At 45.5% G+C, this 22,512-nt stretch overlaps 1 protein-coding gene across 1 annotated transcript in view; it reads right to left on the bottom strand.

The window, feature by feature from the left end:
- The window catches only part of ERLEC1 (endoplasmic reticulum lectin 1), an 81,383-nt gene that overhangs the window by 47,056 nt on the left and 11,815 nt on the right, over positions 1–22,512 (bottom strand). Inside the window, exons 2-3 of the mRNA XM_068233123.1 lie at positions 6,560–6,664; positions 1,920–2,000 (exon numbers count right to left, since the gene is read on the bottom strand). Of these exons, the coding sequence (XP_068089224.1) occupies positions 1,920–2,000; positions 6,560–6,664 (186 nt within the window). The remainder of the gene's footprint in view (positions 1–1,919; positions 2,001–6,559; positions 6,665–22,512) is intronic.

The following is a 22,512-nucleotide window of genomic DNA, read 5'->3' as shown; positions in this document are numbered from 1 at the left end:
ATGGCATAGAAAGTTCCTAGGCCGCTGAAAAGTGCACAAGTTCTGAGGTTCAACTTGGAGCCGGTGCTGAGAGAGTTTGGACAAGCTAGATGCTTCCAGACCCAGGCTCCAAAGGGGAGAAGTAAAAAACTGTGTTAGGAGTCATATATGGTCCTCGTGTTTGGTACCCAATGTTTCCTAAAATCACGCTGATTATGAATATTGACTCGGGTTCATGATCTGACCCACGGGCACGCAGAGAGCGGGCAAAGCATGAATTGGCCCAAAACCTCTCCCTGCCAAAGGGGGCACTGCCTTATTCAAATTGCACAAGGCTAGACTTGTACGTGTCATAACTCCTCCCACCTACAGTGAGGAACAAAACTCCCATGACCCAAAGGTCCAGCGTCCTTCACCTTTCATCTGAGGTCGAATTAACATCAATCGACCAGCCAGCTGGACACTGGCGCAAAACCGCCATCTTGGACTTTACGCCAAAGACTTGCGATTGCCGCATGGACTACCAATAATGGTATTTGAACTGTATATCCAGACATTCTGATTCTTTTCATCTCTACTCTCTATCAAATCAATCTGTTCTAAAATAAGCTGTGTGTATGTAGTTTTAGAATAAAACGAACGATTTTTATCGTTCAGTCTTGTGCCTGTTCTGGTCATCTGATTGCTGCTATAACCAATCTGCCCTCTGAAGAGTCAGTCATACTACCGCATTGTTTTATGATTTGCTTATAATTGTTGATTTGCTAGCTAGGTTGTAAATAACCGTTTCTTCCTTCTAGGATTAGCTAGTACACGATTTCCTGTGCAAAATCAATAACTTTTAGTTTCTCGATAGGATACATTTGAGATTTCATCATATATGGACCCAGTAACCTTTCTTTAACTGCTCACAGTCTTTAAGCCGTCGGAAGTGACTATTCCCTGAACGGTGACTGGAGCATGTTGAACGTGATTGGGCTGGCTACCGTATTGTGACTGCGGGAGTCTCTTTCCTTCCTGAACTGGAAGAGTGGTGGCAGTGTATTTACCCGATTTCCAGCGCGAAATCGATATTTTTAGTTTACCGGTTGTACGTACAATCGGGATTGTACATGTATGGGCACCTCCAACCAATCTTAACCGTTTACTACGCACACAGTGAATTTGCCTCCAGCAGTCTCTAGTGCATGAGACCTGCATGGCAACAGTGGCCTAGTAATACGAGATTGGTGAGTGATTGTCCCATTACATATTGTCGGCAGCTGCGCGACCAATCTTTATTGTCAGTCTGTTCACCGTACTTCCTGCGTATGCTAACGGGAGCAGATTAGACGGGATTGGCACGCTCTGTCGCCCTTTTCTTCCTCCCTCTGACGATCCAGCAACCGGTCTCGTTGTCCGTCTGCGCCCGTACTTCCTGCGTACGCTAACGGGAGCAGATCTCGACGGGATCGCGGGGCTGGATTGTCACAGCTTTGCTGCAGCAAGGAGCTCCCACTACAGAACTACATTTCCCAGTGTGCTTTGCTCCAGGAAGGAGCTTACACCACAGAACTACATTTCCCAATGTGCTTTGCTCCAGGAAGGAGCTTGCACCACAGAACTACATTTCCCAGTGTGCTTTGCTCCAGGAAGGAGCTTACGCCACAGAACTATTTCCCAGTGTGCTTTGCTCCAGGAAGGAGCTTTTGCCTTTTGCCACAGAACTACATTTCCCAGTGTGCTTTGCTCCAGGAAGGAGACGGATTTCAGCATCACCTGTAACAGCAGCCAGTCTAGGCTGCTGTTACAGGTGATGCTGAATGTACAAAACAAGGTAAAAATAAAAGTTTTAGCTAGTAATGCGCCACATTGTTAGTATGCATTGTTAATGTGCTATTGAGATTCCCGAAGGCTTAGAGACGATGCTTAATGAGGCTGGAAGAATGGAGATCAGGTACCCGGTATGAGCAGCTGGTTTGTTTGAACAGAGGCTCCAGAAGTTCTGCTGGCGTCGGTCCTTTATACTCCCGCTCTTCCTCCTTCAAGGAAATATAAAACATACGTACATTATATAAGTATTCCATTCACTTCTATTACTCCCATATTCATGTGAACAGGTGGAACTACATGTTAGAATGAAGTGATATCATACTATAACAAGTTCTTTTGTGACTGAATAGAATTCCATTTTCACCTACGTAGTGCCAGGTCTCCAGGAGAACCTGCTGGACACCATGGCAGCATGATATGGCTTCTTGTTAAGGATACACAGAATTCTCTTTCAGTTTCTCTCATTGGTTTATAAGTCTACACAATGCAGGAAGGGCTGGAGGAAGCCCCAGGTATGTATCCAGTGATCAGCCTGGAGGAAGCCCCAGGTATGTATACAGTGATCAGCCTGGAGGGGGCTGGAGGAAGCCCCAGGTATGTATACAGTGATCAGCCTGGAGGGGGCTGGAGGAAGCCCCAGGTATGTATACAGTGATCAGCCTGGAGGGGGCTGGAGGAAGCCCCAGGTATGTATACAGTGATCAGCCTGGAGGAAGCCCCAAGTATGTATACAGTGATCAGCCTGGAGGGGGCTGGAGGAAGCCCCAGGTATGTATACAGTGATCTGCCTGGAGGGGGCTGGAGGAAGCCCCTGGTATGTATACAGTGATCAGCCTGGAGGAGACTGGAGGAAGTCCCAGGTATGTATACAGTGATCAGCCTGGAGGGGGCTGGAGGAAGCCCCAGGTATATATACAGTGATCAGCCTGGAGGGGGCTGGAGGAAGCCCCAGGTATGTATACAGTGATCAGCCTGGAGGAAGCCCCAGGTATGTATCCAGTGATCAGCCTGGAGGAAGCCCCAGGTACGTATACAGTGATCAGCCTGAAGGAAGCCCCAGGTATGTATACAGTGATCAGCCTGGAGGGGGCTGGAGGTAGTCCCGGGTATGTATACAGTGATCAGGCCAGAGGAGGCTGGAGGAAGCCCCAGGTATGTATACAGTGATCAGTCTGGAGGGAGCTGGAGGAAGCCCCAGGTATGTATACACTGATCAGCCTGGAGGAAGCCCCAGGTATGTATACAGTGATCAGCCTGGAGAGGGCTGGAGGAAGCCCTGGGTATGTATATAGTGATCAGCCTGGAGAAGGCTGGAGGAAGCCCCAGGTATGTATACAGTGATCAGCCAGGAGGGGGCTGGAGGAAGCCCCAGGTATGTATACACTGAGGCTGGAGGGGGCTGAAGGAATCCCCAGGTATATATAGAGTGATCAGCCTGGAGGGAGCTGGAGGAAGCCCCAGGTATGTATACACTGATCAGCCTGGAGGAAGCCCCAGGTATATATACAGTGATCAGCCTGGAGAGGGCTGGAGGAAGCCCTGGGTATGTATATAGTGATCAGCCTGGAGAAGGCTGGAGGAAGCCCCAGGTATGTATACAGTGATCAGCCAGGAGGGGGCTGGAGGAAGCCCCAGGTATGTATACACTGAGGCTGGAGGGGGCTGAAGGAATCCCCAGGTATATATAGAGTGATCAGCCTGGAGGAGGCTGGAGGAAGCCCCAGGTATATGTATACAGTGATCAGCCTGGAGGAATCCCCGGGTATGTGTACAGTGATCAGCCTGGAGGGGGCTGGAGGAAGCCCCGGGTATGTATACAGTGATCAGCCTAGAGGGGGCTGGAGGAAGCCCCAGGTATGTATACAGTGATCAGCCTGGAGGGGGCAGGAGGAAGCCCCAGGTATGTATACAGTGATCAGCCTGGAGAGGGCTGGAGGAAGCCCCAGGTATGTATACAGTGATCAGCCTGGAGGGGGCTGGAGGAAGCCCCAGGTATGTATACAGTGATCAGCCTGGAGGGGGCTGGAGGAAACCCCAGGTATGTATACAGTGATCAGACTGGAGAAAGCCCCAGGTATGTATACAGTGATCAGCCTGGAGGGTGCTGGAGGAAGCCCCAGGTATGTATACAGTGATCAGCCTGGAGGAAGCCCCGGGTATGTATACAGTGATCAGCCTGGAGGAAGCCCCAGGTATGTATACAGTGATCAGACTGGAGGGTGCTGGAGGAAGCCCCAGGTATGTATACAGTGATCAGCCTGGAGGAAGCCCCGGGTATGTATACAGTGATCAGCCTGGAGGAAGCCCCAGGTATGTATACAGTGATCAGACTGGAGAAAGCCCCAGGTATGTATACAGTGATCAGCCTGGAGGGTGCTGGAGGAAGCCCCAGGTATGTATACAGTGATCAGCCTGGAGGAAGCCCCGGGTATGTATACAGTGATCAGCCTGGAGGAAGCCCCAGGTATGTATACAGTGATCAGCCTGGAGGGGGCTGGAGGAAGCCCCAGGTATATATACAGTGATCAGCCTGGAGGGGGTTGGAGGAAGCCCCAGGTATGTATACAGTGATCAGCCTGGAGGAAGCCCCAGGTATGTATCCAGTGATCAGCCTGGAGGAAGCCCCAGGTACGTATACAGTGATCAGCCTGAAGGAAGCCCCAGGTATGTATACAGTGATCAGCCTGGAGGGGGCTGGAGGTAGTCCCGGGTATGTATACAGTGATCAGGCCAGAGGAGGCTGGAGGAAGCCCCAGGTATGTATACAGTGATCAGTCTGGAGGGAGCTGGAGGAAGCCCCAGGTATGTATACACTGATCAGCCTGGAGGAAGCCCCAGGTATGTATACAGTGATCAGCCTGGAGAGGGCTGGAGGAAGCCCTGGGTATGTATATAGTGATCAGCCTGGAGAAGGCTGGAGGAAGCCCCAGGTATGTATACAGTGATCAGCCAGGAGGGGGCTGGAGGAAGCCCCAGGTATGTATACACTGAGGCTGGAGGGGGCTGAAGGAATCCCCAGGTATATATAGAGTGATCAGCCTGGAGGGAGCTGGAGGAAGCCCCAGGTATGTATACACTGATCAGCCTGGAGGAAGCCCCAGGTATGTATACAGTGATCAGCCTGGAGAGGGCTGGAGGAAGCCCTGGGTATGTATATAGTGATCAGCCTGGAGAAGGCTGGAGGAAGCCCCAGGTATGTATACAGTGATCAGCCAGGAGGGGGCTGGAGGAAGCCCCAGGTATGTATACACTGAGGCTGGAGGGGGCTGAAGGAATCCCCAGGTATATATAGAGTGATCAGCCTGGAGGAGGCTGGAGGAAGCCCCAGGTATATGTATACAGTGATCAGCCTGGAGGAATCCCCGGGTATGTGTACAGTGATCAGCCTGGAGGGGGCTGGAGGAAGCCCCGGGTATGTATACAGTGATCAGCCTAGAGGGGGCTGGAGGAAGCCCCAGGTATGTATACAGTGATCAGCCTGGAGGGGGCTGGAGGAAACCCCAGGTATGTATACAGTGATCAGACTGGAGAAAGCCCCAGGTATGTATACAGTGATCAGCCTGGAGGGTGCTGGAGGAAGCCCCAGGTATGTATACAGTGATCAGCCTGGAGGAAGCCCCGGGTATGTATACAGTGATCAGCCTGGAGGAAGCCCCAGGTATGTATACAGTGATCAGCCTGGAGGAAGCCCCAGGTATGTATACAGTGATCAGACTGGAGAAAGCCCCAGGTATGTATACAGTGATCAGCCTGGAGGGTGCTGGAGGAAGCCCCAGGTATGTATACAGTGATCAGCCTGGAGGAAGCCCCGGGTATGTATACAGTGATCAGCCTGGAGGAAGCCCCAGGTATGTATACAGTGATCAGCCTGGAGGAAGCCCCAGGTATGTATACAGTGATCAGCCTGGAGGAAGCCCCAGGTATGTATACAGTGATCAGCCTGGAGGAAGCCCCAGGTATGTATACAGTGATCAGCCTGGAGGAAGCCCCAGGTATGTATACAGTGATCAGCCTGGAGGAAGCCCCAGGTATGTATACAGTGATCAGCCTGGAGGAAGCCCCAGGTATGTATACAGTGATCAGCCTGGAGGAAGCCCCAGGTATGTATACAGTGATCAGCCTGGAGGAAGCCCCAGGTATGTATACAGTGATCAGCCTGGAGGAAGCCCCAGGTATGTGTACAGTGATCAGCCTGGAGGGGACTGGAGGAAGCCCCGGGTATGTATACAGTGATCAGCCTGGAGGAAGCCCCAGGTATGTATATAGTGATCAGCCTGGAGGAAGCCCCAGGTATGTATACAGTGATCAGCCTGGAGGAAGCCCCAGGTATGTATACAGTGATCAGCCTGGAGGGTGCTGGAGGAAGCCCCAGGTATGTATAGAGTGATCAGGCTGGAGGAAGCCCCAGGTATATGTATACAGTGATCAGCCTGGAGGAAGCCCCAGGTATGTATACAGTGATCAGCCTGGAGGAAGCCCCAGGTATGTATACAGTGATCAGCCTGGAGGGGGCTGGAGGAAGCCCCAGGTATGTATACAGTGATCAGCCTGGAGGGGGCTGGAGGAAGCCCCAGGTATATGTATACAGTGATCAGCCTGGAGGAAGCCCCAGGTATGTATGCAGTTTTCCTTTTGCCCTATCTTAGGCTACTTGAATGGCTTCCTTATTTCCTCATCATCTCATTTCTGATAAAACTCCTCGGAAGCCACCATAGAGTTCAGTTCTCTATAATGAGACAGAGATCCAGTAGAAGCAATGTGGGGTTACCTGATGCTCGCTGGCAGTGAGGGGCAGCAGACACTTGTATTGCTCTTTATCAGCGGTTGTCATGATGATGTAGTTATCCTCTTTGTAGGGGATCCCGGTGGTCGGCTGTAAGAGAAATATCTGTCAGTTCTTTTCATCCTCCATGGACAGAATATTCTGAGCTGCTGCTGTTCTATGTCACATCGCTGATATACAAACACACTTTCCATATCAGTCACTTCCACTGGTGAAGCGTCAGTAACCGCCTGACTGGAGTGACTAGTCCTGAAAGCACTAAAGACCCGGACATGACAGGAAGCCCATAGTCCGCACCCATGTCCCACCTGCTGCACAGAAGAAAGAAACACACTTCTGAGGTCTGATATGAAAGGAGGATTCCCCCCCATCCCTCAGGTGACACTGCAGGGGCTGTGCTGACGCGACGCTGGCGGGAGTGATGTCATACTGCGGGCAGAGTATGTGGGGAGGACAATGCTCTAGGCCAGGGGTGATAAAACTACTGAACCCGGCCTGCTTGGCCATCTATTCCTGCCTGCCGATGCAGGAAAAGATTGTGTCCACCCTCCAGGAGGTGGCTTGCGGCATCCTATTTTGTCAAAACACTGCCGCATTATGTGTATATTGGAGAAACACTGCCGCATTATGTGTATTTTGGGGAAACACTGCCACATTATGTGTATTTTGGGGAAACACTGCCACATTATGTGTATTTTGGGGAAACACTGCCACATTATGTGTATTTTGGAGAAATACTGCCACATTATGTGTATTTTGGGGAAACACTGCCGCATTATGTGTATTTTGGAGAAATACTGCCGCATTATGTGTATTTTGGGGAAACACTGCCGCATTACGTGTATTTTGGAGAAATACTGCCGCATTATGTGTACAGTGGAGGAAATAATTATTTGACCCCTCACTGATTTTGTAAGTTTGTCCAATGACAAAGAAATGAAAAGTCTCAGAACAGTATCATTTCAATTGTAGGTTTATTTTAACAGTGGCAGATAGCACATCAAAAGGAAAATCGAAAAAATAACCTTAAATAAAAGATAGCAACTGATTTGCATTTCATTGAGTGAAATAAGTTTTTGAACCCCTACCAACTATTAAGAGTTCTGGCTCCCACAGAGTGGTTAGACACTTCTACTCAATTAGTCACCCTCATTAAGGACACCTGTCTTAACTAGTCACCTGTATAAAAGACACCTGTCCACAGAATCAATCGATCAAGCAGACTCCAAACTCTCCAACATGGGAAAAACCAAAGAGCTGTCCAAGGATGTCAGAGACAAAATTGTAGACCTGCACAAGGCTGGAATGGGCTACAAAACCATTAGCAAGAAGCTGGGAGAGAAGGTGACAACTGTTGGTGCGATTGTTCGAAAATGGAAGGAGCACAAAATGACCATCAATCGACCTCGCTCTGGGGCTCCACGCAAGATCTCACCTCGTGGGGTGTCAATGGTTCTGAGAAAGGTGAAAAAGCATCCTAGAACTACACGGGAGGAGTTAGTGAATGACCTCAAATTAGCAGGGACCACAGTCACCAAGAAAACCATTGGAAACACATTACACCGCAATGGATTAAAATCCTGCAGGGCTCACAAGGTCCCCCTGCTCAAGAAGGCACATGTGCAGGCCCATCTGAAGTTTGCCAATGAACACCTGAATGATTCTGTGAGTGACTGGGAGAAGGTGCTGTGGTCTGATGAGACCAAAATAGAGCTCTTTGGCATTAACTCAACTCGCTGTGTTTGGAGGAAGAAAAATGCTGCCTATGACCCCCAAAACACCGTCCCCACCGTCAAGCATGGGGGTGGAAACATTTTGCTTTGGGGGTGTTTTTCTGCTAAGGGCACAGGACAACTTAATCGCATTAACGGGAAAATGGATGGAGCCATGTATCGTGAAATCCTGAACGACAACCTCCTTCCCTCTGCCAGGAAACTGAAAATGGGTCGTGGATGGGTGTTCCAGCACGACAATGACCCAAAACATACAGCAAAGGCAACAAAGGAGTGGCTCAAGAAGAAGCACATTAAGGTCATGGAGTGGCCTAGTCAGTCTCCGGACCTTATTCCAATAGAAAACCTATGGAGGGAGCTCAAGCTCAGAGTTGCACAGAGACAGCCTCGAAACCTTAGGGATTTAGAGATGATCTGCAAAGAGGAGTGGACCAACATTCCTCCTAAAATGTGTGCAAACTTGGTCATCAATTACAAGAAACGTTTGACCTCTGTGTTTGCAAACAAGGGTTTTTCCACTAAGTATTAAGTCTTCTATTGTTAGAGGGTTCAAAAACTTATTTCACTCAATGAAATGCAAATCAGTTGCTATCTTTTATTTAAGGTTATTTTTTCGATTTTCCTTTTGATGTGCTATCTGCCACTGTTAAAATAAACCTACCATTGAAATGATACTGTTCTGAGACTTTTCATTTCTTTGTCATTGAACAAACTTACAAAATCAGTGAGGGGTCAAATAATTATTTCCTCCACTGTATATTGGAGAAACACTGCCGCATTACGTGTATTTTGGAGAAATACTGCCGCATTATGTGTATTTTGGGGAAACACTGCCACATTATGTGTATTTTGGGGAAACACTGCCGCATTATGTGCATTTTGGAGAAACACTGCCACATTATGTGTATTTTGGAGAAATACTGCCGCATTATGTGTATTTTGGGGAAACACTGCCGCATTATGTGTATTTTGGGGAAACACTGCCGCATTATGTGTATTTTGGGGAAACACTGCCGCATTATGTGTATTTTGGGGAAACACTGCCACATTATGTGTATTTTGGGGAAACACTGCCGCATTATGTGCATTTTGGAGAAACACTGCCACATTATGTGTATTTTGGAGAAACACTGCCGCATTATGTGTATTTTGGGGAAACACTGCCGCATTATGTGTATTTTGGAGAAATACTGCCGCATTACGTGTATATTGGAGAAACACTGCCGCATTACGTGTATTTTGGAGAAATACTGCCGCATTATGTGTATTTTGGGGAAACACTGCCACATTATGTGTATTTTGGGGAAACACTGCCGCATTATGTGTATTTTGGGGAAACACTGCCACATTATGTGTATTTTGGGGAAACACTGCCACATTATGTGTATTTTGGGGAAACACTGCCGCATTATGTGCATTTTGGAGAAACACTGCCGCATTATGTGTATTTTGGAGAAATACTGCCGCATTATGTGTATTTTGGGGAAACACTGCCGCATTATGTGTATTTTGGGGAAACACTGCCACATTATGTGTATTTTGGGGAAACACTGCCACATTATGTGTATTTTGGGGAAACACTGCCGCATTATGTGCATTTTGGAGAAACACTGCCACATTATGTGTATTTTGGAGAAACACTGCCGCATTATGTGTATTTTGGGGAAACACTGCCGCATTATGTGTATTTTGGGGAAACACTGCCGCATTATGTGTATTTTGGAGAAACACTGCCGCATTATGTGTATTTTGGGGAAACACTGCCGCATTATGTGTATTTTGGGGAAACACTGCAGCATTATGTGTATTTTGGGGAAACACTGCCACATTATGTGTATTTTACGGGAAACACTGCCGCATTATGTGTATTTTGGGGAAACACTGCCGCATTATGTGTATTTTGGAGAAATACTGCCGCATTATGTGTATTTTGGAGAAACACTGCCACATTATGTGTATTTTGGGGAAACACTGCCACATTATGTGTATTTTGGAGAAACACTGCCGCATTATGTGTATTTTGGGGAAACACTGCCGCATTATGTGTATTTTGGGGAAACACTGCCGCATTATGTGTATTTTGGAGAAACACTGCCGCATTATGTGTATTTTGGGGAAACACTGCCGCATTACGTGTATTTTGGGGAAACACTGCCGCATTACGTGTATATTGGAGAAACACTGCCGCATTATGTGTATTTTGGAGGACACACTGCCACATTATGTGTATTTTGGGGAAACACTGCCGCATTATGTGTATTTTGGGGAAACCCTGCCGCATTATGTGTATTTTGGGGAAACACTGCCGCATTACGTGTATTTTGGAGAAACACTGCCGCATTACGTGTATTTTGGGGAAACACTGCCGCATTACGTGTATATTGGAGAAACACTGCCGCATTATGTGTATATTGGAGAAACACTGCCACATTATGTGTATTTTGGGGAAACACTGCCGCATTATGTGTATTTTGGGGAAACACTGCCGCATTATGTGTATTTTGGGGAAACACTGCCGCATTATGTGTATTTTGGAGAAACACTGCCGCATTATGTGTATTTTACGGGAAACACTGTCGCATTATGTGTATTTTACGGGAAACACTGTCGCATTATGTGTATTTTGGAGGACACACTGCCACATTATGTGTATTTTGGGGAAACACTGCCGCATTATGTGTATTTTGGGGAAACCCTGCCGCATTATGTGTATTTTGGGGAAACACTGCCGCATTACGTGTATTTTGGAGAAACACTGCCGCATTACGTGTATTTTGGGGAAACACTGCCGCATTACGTGTATTTTGGGGAAACACTGCCGCATTACGTGTATATTGGAGAAACACTGCCGCATTATGTGTATATTGGAGAAACACTGCCACATTATGTGTATTTTGGGGAAACACTGCTGCATTATGTGTATTTTGGGGAAACACTGCCGCATTATGTGTATTTTGGGGAAACACTGCCGCATTATGTGTATTTTGGAGAAACACTGCCGCATTATGTGTATTTTACGGGAAACACTGTCGCATTATGTGTATTTTACGGGAAACACTGTCGCATTATGTGTATTTTGGAGAAACACTGCCGCATTATGTGTATTTTGGAGAAACACTGCCGCATTATGTGTATTTTACGGGAAACACTGCCGCATTATGTGTATTTTACGGGAAACACTGCCACATTATGTGTATTTTACGGGAAACACTGCCACATTATGTGTATTCTGGAAAAACACTGCCGCATTATGTGTATTTTGGAGAAACACTGCCGCATTATGTGTATTTTGGAGAAACACTGCCGCATTATGTGTATTTTGGAGAAACACTGCCGCATTATGTGTATTTTGGAGAAACACTGCCGCATTATGTGTATTTTGGAGAAACACTGCCGCATTATGTGTATTTTACGGGAAACACTGCCGCATTATGTGTATTTTGGGGAAACACTGCCGCATTATGTGTATTTTACGGGAAACACTGCCGCATTATGTGTATTTTACGGGAAACACTGCCGCATTATGTGCATTTTGGGGAAACACTGCCGCATTATGTGTATTTTGGAGAAACACTGCCGCATTATGTGTATTTTACGGGAAACACTGCCACATTATGTGTATTTTACGGGAAACACTGCCGCATTATGTGTATTTTACGGGAAACACTGCCGCATTATGTGTATTTTACGGGAAACACTGCCGCATTATGTGTATTTTACGGGAAACACTGCCGCATTATGTGTATTTTGGGGAAACACTGCCGCATTATGTGTATTTTGGGGAAACACTGCCGCATTATGTGTATTTTGGGGAAACACTGCAGCATTATGTGTATTTTGGGGAAACACTGCCGCATTATGTGTATTTTGGAGAAACACTGCCGCATTATGTGTATTTTACGGGAAACACTGCCGCATTATGTGTATTTTGGGGAAACACTGCAGCATTATGTGTATTTTGGGGAAACACTGCAGCATTATGTGTATTTTGGGGAAACACTGCCGCATTATGTGTATTTTGGAGAAATACTGCCGCATTGTGTATTTTGGAGAAACACTGCCGCATTATGTGTATTTTGGAGAAACACTGCCGCATTATGTGCATTTTGGAGAAACACTGCCGCATTATGTGCATTTTGGAGAAACACTGCCGCATTATGTGTATTTTGGGGAAACACTGCCGCATTATATGTATTTTGGAGAAACACTGCCGCATTATGTGTATTTTGGAGAAACACTGCCGCATTATGTGTATTTTGGAGAAACACTGCCGCATTATGTGTATATTGGGGAAACACTGCCGCATTATGTGTATTTTGGAGAAATACTGCCGCATTATGTGTATTTTGGGGAAACACTGCCGCATTATGTGTATTTTGGGGAAATACTGCCGCATTATGTGTATTTTGGAGAAACACCGCCGCATTATGTGTATTTTGGGGAAACACTGCCGCATTATATGTATTTTGGAGAAACACTGCCGCATTATGTGTATTTTGGAGAAACACTGCCGCATTATGTGTATATTGGAGAAACACTGCCGCATTATGTGTATTTTGAGGAAACACTGCCGCATTATGTGTATTTTGGGGAAACACTGCCGCATTACGTGTATTTTGGAGAAACACTGCAGCATTACGTGTATATTGGAGAAACACTGCCGCATTATGTGTATTTTGGAGGACACACTGCCGCATTATGTGTATTTTGGGGAAACACTGCCGCATTATGTGTATTTTGGGGAAACCCTGCCGCATTATGTGTATTTTGGGGAAACACTGCCGCATTACGTGTATTTTGGAGAAACACTGCCGCATTACGTGTATTTTGGGGAAACACTGCCGCATTACGTGTATATTGGGGAAACACTGCCGCATTATGTGTATATTGGAGAAACACTGCCACATTATGTGTATTTTGGGGAAACACTGCCGCATTATGTGTATTTTGGGGAAACACTGCCGCATTATGTGTATTTTGGAGAAACACTGCCGCATTATGTGTATTTTACGGGAAACACTGCCGCATTATGTGTATTTTGGAGAAACACTGCCGCATTATGTGTATTTTACGGGAAACACTGCCGCATTATGTGTATTTTGGGGAAACACTGCCACATTATGTGTATTTTACGGGAAACACTGCCGCATTATGTGTATTTTAACAGGGCTGTGGAGTCGGTCCAAAAATCCACCGACTCCGACTCCTCAGTTTAGGATTCCACCGCCTCCGTCTCCTCTAATTTGCATATTACAATTTTGTTGATTAAAAGTATGTAACATGAAATTCGTCTCTTAACTGCCAACGCTTAGGAATTTTACAAGACAACTGAAGTGAGAAGGATATGTAGACTACTATATTTATTCCCTTTAGACTAAAACTAGTCCTTGGTAAGAGTACTTGTAAAAGGTACAAACCGGAACAAAGAACATCTATCAGGCCCTAGGCAATGTAAGTGTGGGTACATGTAAGAGTGATGTGCAGGTACTCTGCAGGGGAATGAGGAGATTGTAAACAGACAACACCTCTGTGTTCAATGTGCACAGCATTCTCAGTGGATTCCCTGCAGCTCTGTGGGGAGTGCATATGTAGAGTATAGTACTACTGTGTAACAAAGTAAACCTGAGACAGATGAAATTAAAGTTTTATACATCCCTGGGGCTTCCTCCAGCCGCCTTCAGGATAATCAGTCCCTCGTTGTCCTCCTCCACCACCTGGATCTTCTGCTATGAGTCCAGGTACTTGAGCCAGTCAGGCGTAGTGCGCATGCACACACTCCGCCGCCAGGAGCATACTACACCTGTGCAGCACTATTGCGCAGGTGCAGAATGTTCCTGGCTGTGGGAGCGGCATGCGGCCGGATAGCGCTGACTGGCTGAATTACCAGGACTCATAGCAGAAGATCCGGGTGGTGGAGGACAGCGAGGGATTGATTAGCCTGAAGGGGGCTGGAGGAAGCCCCAGGTATGTATAAAACTTTACTTTTCATCCGTCTCAGTTACCCTTTAATTTGTAGACACCAAACCAAATTTTAACAACATATCAAATTATTTGATTTCATCAGCAAAGGGAGTGCATACATTTGCATAAATCAGCATCAGTGCAGAATTATTTCCATCTCATTGACCATCTCTATTAGTGACACAGCTACACATCAGGCTTTATTCTTACAGCATAGATGTTATTTAGTATATATAAGAGATTCCTGTGTACACATTATATATACAGTCACAATCAGATATGTATATCTGACCTTAAAAATACGGGGACTGCTTTATTGAAGCAGCACAAGTAACTAATTTTGATTGGTTTATTTCATTTTTGTGGACTAAGCACAGCTATTACTGTATAAATACATTATTTTTAATGACTATTATCTGAGAAATAGAAAATTTTATCATATTTTCTATTTTAATTACAGTTACAAATTCATTAGGAGTCGGAGTAGGAGCATTTTTTCCCGACTCCAGGCACCCGAAATTGCCCGACTCCACGACTCCGCAGCCCTGTATTTTACCTGTATTTTACGGGAAACACTGCGGCATTATGTGTATTTTGGGGGAAACACTGCCGCATTATGTGTATTTTGGGGAAACACTGCCGCATTATGTGTATTTTGGGGAAACACTGCCGCATTATGTGTATTTTGGGGAAACACTGCCGCATTATGTGTATTTTGGGGAAACACTGCCGCATTATGTGTATTTTGGGGAAACACTGTAGCATTATGTGTATTTTGGGGAAACACTGCCGCATTATGTGTATTTTGGAGAAACACTGCCGCATTATGTGTATTTTGGAGAAACACTGCCGCATTATGTGTATTTTACGGGAAACACTGCCGCATTATGTGTATTTTACGGGAAACACTGCCACATTATGTGTATTTTGGGGAAACACTGCCGCATTATGTGTATTTTACGGGAAACACTGCCGCATTATGTGTATTTTGGAGAAACACTGCCGCATTATGTGTATTTTACGGGAAACACTGCCGCATTATGTGTATTTTGGGGAAACACTGCCGCATTATGTGTATTTTACGGGAAACACTGCCGCATTATGTGTATTTTAACAGGGCTGTGGAGTCGGTCCAAAAATCCACCGACTCCGACTCCTCAGTTTAGGATTCCACCGACTCCGCCTCCTCTAATTTGCATATTACAATTTTGTTGATTAAAAGTATGTAACATGAAATTCGTCTCTTAACTGCCAACGCTTAGGAATTTTACAAGACAACTGAAGTAAGAAGGATATGTAGACTACTATATTTATTCCCTTTAGACTAAAACTAGTCCTTGGTAAGAGTACTTGTAAAAGGTACAAACCGGAACAAAGAACATGGATCAGGCCCTAGGCAATGTAACTGTGGGTACATGTAAGAGTGATGTGCAGGTACTCTGCAGGGGAATGAGGAGATTGTAAACAGACAACACCTCTGTGTTCAATGTGCACAGCATTCTCAGTGGATTCCCTGCAGCTCTGTGGGGAGTGCATATGTAGAGTATAGTACTACTGTGTAACAAAGGAAACCTGAGACAGATGAAATTAAAGTTTTATACATCCCTGGGGCTTCCTCCAGCCGCCTTCAGGATAATCAGTCCCTCGTTGTTCTCCTCCACCACCTGGATCTTCTGCTATGAGTCCAGGTACTTGAGCCAGTCAGGCGTAGTGCGCATGCACACACTCCGCCACCAGGAGCATACTACACCTGTGCAGCACTATTGCGCAGGTGCAGAATGTTCCTGGCTGTGGGAGCGGCATGCGGCCGGATAGCGCTGACTGGCTGAATTACCAGGACTCATAGCAGAAGATCCGGGTGGTGGAGGACAGCGAGGGATTGATTAGCCTGAAGGGGGCTGGAGGAAGCCCCAGGTATGTATAAAACTTTACTTTTCATCCGTCTCAGTTACCCTTTAATTTGTAGACACCAAACCAAATTTTAACAACATATCAAATTATTTGATTTCATCAGCAAAGAGAGTGCATACATTTGCATAAATCAGCATCAGTGCAGAATTATTTCCATCTCGTTGGCCATCTCTATTAGTGACACAGCTACACATCAGGCTTTATTCTTACAGCATAGATGTTATTTAGTATATATAAAAGATTCCTGTGTACACATGATGTATACAGTCACAATCAGATATGTATATCTGACCTTAAAAATACGGGGACTGCTTTATTGAAGCAGCACAAGTAACTAATTTTGATTGGTTTATTTCATTTTTGTGGACTAAGCACAGCTATTACTGTATAAATACATTATTTTTAATGACTATTATCTGAGAAATAGAAAATTTTATCATATTTTCTATTTTAATTACAGTTACAAATTCATTAGGAGTCGGAGTAGGAGCATTTTTTCCCGACTCCGACTCCAGGCACCCAAAATTGCCCGACTCCACGACTCCGCAGCCCTGTATTTTACGGGAAACACTGCGGCATTATGTGTATTTTGGGGGAAACACTGCCGCATTATGTGTATTTTGGGGGAAACACTGCCGCATTATGTGTATTTTGGGGAAACACTGCCGCATTATGTGTATTTTGGGGAAACACTGCCGCATTATGTGTATTTTGGGGAAACACTGCCGCATTATGTGTATTTTGGGGAAACACTGCCGCATTATGTGTATTTTGGGGAAACACTGCCGCATTATGTGTATTTTGGGGAAACACTGCAGCATTATGTGTATTTTGGGGAAACACTGCCGCATTATGTGTATTTTGGAGAAACACTGCCGCATTATGTGTATTTTACGGGAAACACTGCCGCATTATGCGTATTTTGGGGAAACACTGCCGCATTATGCGTATTTTGGGGAAACACTGCCGCATTATGTGTATTTTGGGGAAACACTGCCGCATTATGCGTATTTTGGGGAAACACTGCCGCATTATGTGTATTTTACGGGAAACACTGCCGCATTATGTGTATTTTGGGGAAACACTGCCGCATTATGTGTATTTTACGGGAAACACTGCCGCATTATGTGTATTTTGGGGAAACACTGCCGCATTATGTGTATTTTGGGGAAACACTGCTGCATTATGTGTATTTTGGGGAAACACTGCCGCATTATGTGTATTTTGGGGAAACACTGCCGCATTATGTGTATTTTGGAGAAACACTGCCGCATTATGTGTATTTTGGGGAAACACTGCCACATTATGTGTATTTTGGGGAAACACTGCCGCATTGTGTATTTTGGAGAAATAGTGCCACATTTTGTGTATTTTAAGGGAAACACTGCGGCATTATGTGTATTTTGGGGAAACACTGCCGCATTATGTGTATTTTGGGGAAACACTGCCACATTATGTGTATTTTGGGGAAACACATACACTCGCCGAATGGTAGGTACCAGGGGAACATATATAATACACAATTGTCACTAGGACATGCCCTAAGGGTACTTAATCAGGTATGATGTACCTGATATATGTTTCAATAATAAAGTATTTGATAAAAGCAAAACACAATTGTATACGAGTGTTTGCTACAGGAAACACACAATGTCTGTCTGAGTCCTGTGCTGCAGGGGTCCTGGCTGATCCCCCTCCACTGAAAAGAAAGATCAGTGAGGTGTAGCTATCCCACAGCAACAGAACAAGGTGTCCTGTAAAGGGTGATATGGACCCAGGTGCTCTCACATATGTGGTAAGATAAACCACCTCAGCAAGAACACCCAACCTGTCAGAGTCCTCTATACACCCTATAGGGAGGCTGGATTGATAAAGTGCTCAAACGTGCATTGTGCTGTACATAAACCTAATGAGATCACATTTCACCTAACATGGCTTCTTCAGAGGTGCTATACATATAATACAAAGTGCTATACAGATTGAACATCACCCACAGATTAAAATAACAAAACGCCCCCCATATCTGATAGCCCCAGTCAGAGCTGTATGCGCCGTGTCTGGCTGCCAAATATATACCATTGAGGGAGGAAGAGGAGGTGTCTGCCACACTGGGCTACGCCCACCCCAATCAGGACATACTACGTCCAGATAGAATGCCAAGGAGTATCCCCCAAAGGCAGTGGGTCAAGCCCCCGGTTGTGCCCATCCCCTAGATGTGGTTCGCGGAGTGGGTAGTCTCCGGGGTCGCCCTGTGGCCCACTAAATGCTAGGTACCGCTGCGTGCGCTCCATCGGGCCAGAAGGGGGCGGGGTCTGCGTGCCAATTACGCAGCATCCGCCGCCACACCTCGCATCTCGCGCGATTTAGCCTCCATAGACTGTGGTGGAACGCGCTGGGCGTCAGATACAATAGCGGAGGGGAGGAGTCCAAGCGGACGTCTGCCGCATGTCAGGCTCAACCCCTATCACCATGCCAACGCATGACGCGTTGCCATGGTCCCCGCTTCCCCATACGTGAACCACCTAGGTTGCACGGGTTCCCAGCTCGGATACAGTATGAATAATCACACACAGGATCCATTTGCCGCCCCTGTTGGGGTAGTAGCGGCCACGATAACGCCAGCCACTCCGCATAAGTAATTTGTAGCAAGAGGGAGGGCAGGACACGGTTAATACGGGGATGAAAATACGCCTATTCAGGTACACCTAGATAGTAGCCCTAATTGCAAAGAATACATACAGTGGACGTATCATGATAGAGGGGCCATAAATACAGCAGAACGTTAAAACATAGGGTACATGATGTTGCTACATCTAATACAATTAAGAGGCGAAAAAAAGAAATCTACCAGGACTACATACTAGACTGATCATGTCAGTAAGGACCTATACTTGGGAGGTGTGACCTCACTCTCATAAAAAACATGCCAAATTAAAATCCTCGTTTAATCCATAAGGTGAAATAGTATCCAAACGAAAGATCCACTGAGATTCAATCTGTGTGAGTTTTTGGTCAAAGTTCCCTCCCCTGAAGTCCCTCCTCCATGTCTGGATGCCCCAAAATTGAATCGCAAAACGTTGCTTTGAGTGAAGATCATTCATATGTCTGGCAATAGATGTATTTCTTTTGTGTTTGATATCGCCGACATGTTCCAGTACACGGTCTTTCAGCTGTCTCGTTGTTTTACCCACATACCATAAATTGCAAGGACATTTGGCTCCATACACTACCCCCTTACTTTCACAGTTGATAAATGTACGCACATCAAAGGTTCTCCCACTTATTGGGGCTGTGAAGTTTTTTACGGTAGGCATGTATGCACAGGCCTTACATCGGCCACATCGAAATGAGCCTACTGGTTTGGGTGGTAGCCAAGTTTCTCTAGGGGTATTGGATGGATTGTATGTACTGTGGACCAGCAGGTCCCTTAGGTTGGCGGATCTTCTGTATGTAATGGCCGGAGTGTCAGGGAGATGTTTAGCTAGATCTTTGTCCTTTTGTAGGATAGGCCAATAGTGCTTCATGATCTCAAAAACTCTATGTGAATCGTTCGTGAAGGTCCCGATCATACGGGGTACCTTCAGTGTCTCATTTTGTTTCTCAGTAGTCTTGGGCTTAAATTTGGTATCTTTAAGGGTGTCATTACGTGGGGTCTCCAAGGCCCTTTTATATGCTTGTTCAATGACATGATTAGGAAAGCCTCTATGTCTAAATCTTTGTCGCAAAAGTGTGCATTCCTTCTCAAATGCTTGTGGTGTGGAACAGTTCCTCCTAGCTCGGAGGAACTGACCAATAGGTATGCTCTTACGTAGAGAGCTAGGATGGGAGCTCTCCCACCTCAATAACGAATTGGTCGATGTGGGTTTGCGGAATATCTCTGTTTGTATTTTACCATGCTCAATCACAATCTTGAGGTCCAAAAAATTTATAGTATTTTTGTCAATCTCATATGTGAAATGCATGCCTATCTGATTTGAGTTAAGGATTTCGACAAAATCCCTGAAAACATCCTTAGGGCCATCCCATAGGATCACCACGTCGTCAATAAATCTCCCCCAGTACAAGATGTGAGAAGTAAAGAAAATGAGGTCATCAGAAAAGACACAGTGGTCTTCCCACCAGCCCAGGAACAGATTAGCATATGAGGGGGCACAAGCCGTCCCCATAGCACTGCCCCTGAGCTGGTGGTAAAAACGCCCCCCAAACAGAAATACATTGTGTGTCAAGATAAATTCAAGAAGGCGAATAAGAAATCGATTATGTGCTTCAAGGTGTTGTCCCCTTGTTTTTAGGAAATACTGCACAGCTGCCACTCCCAACTTATGCTCAATATTACTGTACAAGGATTCGACATCAAGGCTTGCTAGAAAGGTGGTAGGTGGAACCTCAATGTCCTGAAGTTTCACTAAGAGGTCTTTTGTGTCCCTTAGATAGGAAGGTAGGGCCTCTACAAATGGTCTCAAGAACCCATCGACATATTTACTGATTTCATCTGTGAGATTACCACAGCCTGACACTATTGGCCTACCCGGGGGCGGCAGGCGTTCTTTGTGTATCTTTGGTAATGCATAAAAGACCGCTAGTCTTGGGAACTTAGTTGACAGATCTAGTCGAGTATAGTCAAGTGTATCTAAACAGCCCTCATTCACTGCCTCCTTTAATATCTTGCATAGTTCATCTGCGTGTAATTTGGTGGAGTTATCGCTGATAATGGCATATTGGTGTTCGTTCCTTAAGGTGGCCAGTAACGGTCCAATTTCTAGCGAAAAATCGTTCGAGCGATCAGAAATTCTGATCGGACGAAAAATCGTTAACTACACCATCAACTAACCAATCATTGCTTCCTATCTATCACGACCACCAAGAAAATCCAAATTTTCGTTTGCCGAAAATTCATTCGGGCGACATTTTTTTCACTCGTTCATAATCGATTGTGTCCACCAATGGAGATTATTTACAACCAATCCGATCAGAATTTCTGATCGCTCAAACGATTTTTCGCTAGAAATTGGACCGTTAGTGGCCAGCTTTAGAATCATGAGGCACATCTGTTCGTATGTGTCTTTGTCCATAACTACTACATTCCCCCCCTTGTCTGCAGGTTTAATTACAAGGTTTTTGTTAGTTTTGAGTGTATTCAATGCTCGTCTTTCGTCTACACTTAAGTTATCATGTATCGGGGTTCTCGTGCTCTCATTTTCCAATCTTTTCAGGGCTCTCGTGACCATATTGACAAACGTGTATATCTGAGGATACTGGGATATCGCAGGGCAGTATTTACTTTTAGGTCTAATCCCACTTGGTGGTGCCAAGGGCGGAATACCTGTGTCATGTTCACATAATAACTCCTGTAAGGCCTCATATGCCTCTTTTTCTTGTTTATCTGATATCTTTTGTTTCGCCTCCTTGTTTTCATACATCTTAACCAATGCCAGTTTTCTCGCAAACAGGTTCACATCCTTCACCCAACTGAAGGCCTGAAACCTCTCAGTGGGCACGAATGATAAGCCTTTAATAAGTAGTGAATTTTCAGTAGGTGTCAGGACATGTGATGATAGATTTACTACCCTCAATTGTGTCACAGAGTCATGTGTGGTTACCATTGGTGTGTTGGTTTCCTGTTGCCTCCCCTCCTCTGCCCCGTGTATCCCCACTGTTTCCGATCCCTTAGAGTATGTCGCTCTTGTTCTATCTGTCGTGGGTCTGCACATTGTGTGTTTGGGGAGGAGGGAGGTTGGTCTAAAAAAGTTTGTTTACTTTTATTGTTGGTATATCTAGGTTGTGGGCCTCTGGGAGGGTCACGTATACCACGTTGAACGTATTTCTTCTTTTTATTCGTGTGTCTTTTGGGTGATAGATGGCTACAGGAGCTATTCGACTCACTTTCTGATTGTGCGTCAATGTCAGATGCCGTAATGGGTTCACTTCCCGGGGCAGGTGGTTTTGGTTGTTTGGGTTTCTCTGCCCACGTATAAATTTTGTTATTCTTAAAGTCAGAGCTATCTCTTTGAAATTTCTTGTGTTTCCTGCTTATAATTTCCTCAGTGTATGCGCTAACTTTACGCTCAAGTTTGGCTTCAAATTTTTCGAACTCAGGATGGCCAGATAGTTCTAATAAAATTTTCTGCTCCTGTATCAATTTAGCTCTAGCTTTCTCTGCAAATTTTTGTTCGTAGTCACATAGATATTTCATTTGCTCTAGCGATTGTCTGGTCTTAAGTTCGTCCCACCCGGTCATAAATAGGGTATCATCAGTATGGGAGTGTAGCTTAGTAAGATTACGTAGACCTCTAACTGTGATATGTTCCTTCAGATAGATATTGAAGGAGGCCA

The sequence above is a fragment of the Hyperolius riggenbachi genome, chromosome 4 (genome assembly GCF_040937935.1).
Source record: "Hyperolius riggenbachi isolate aHypRig1 chromosome 4, aHypRig1.pri, whole genome shotgun sequence".
Lineage (NCBI taxonomy): Eukaryota > Metazoa > Chordata > Amphibia > Anura > Hyperoliidae > Hyperolius > Hyperolius riggenbachi.
The sequence above is the reverse complement of the archived record's forward strand: the minus strand, read 5'-3'. Positions and strand labels throughout refer to the sequence as shown.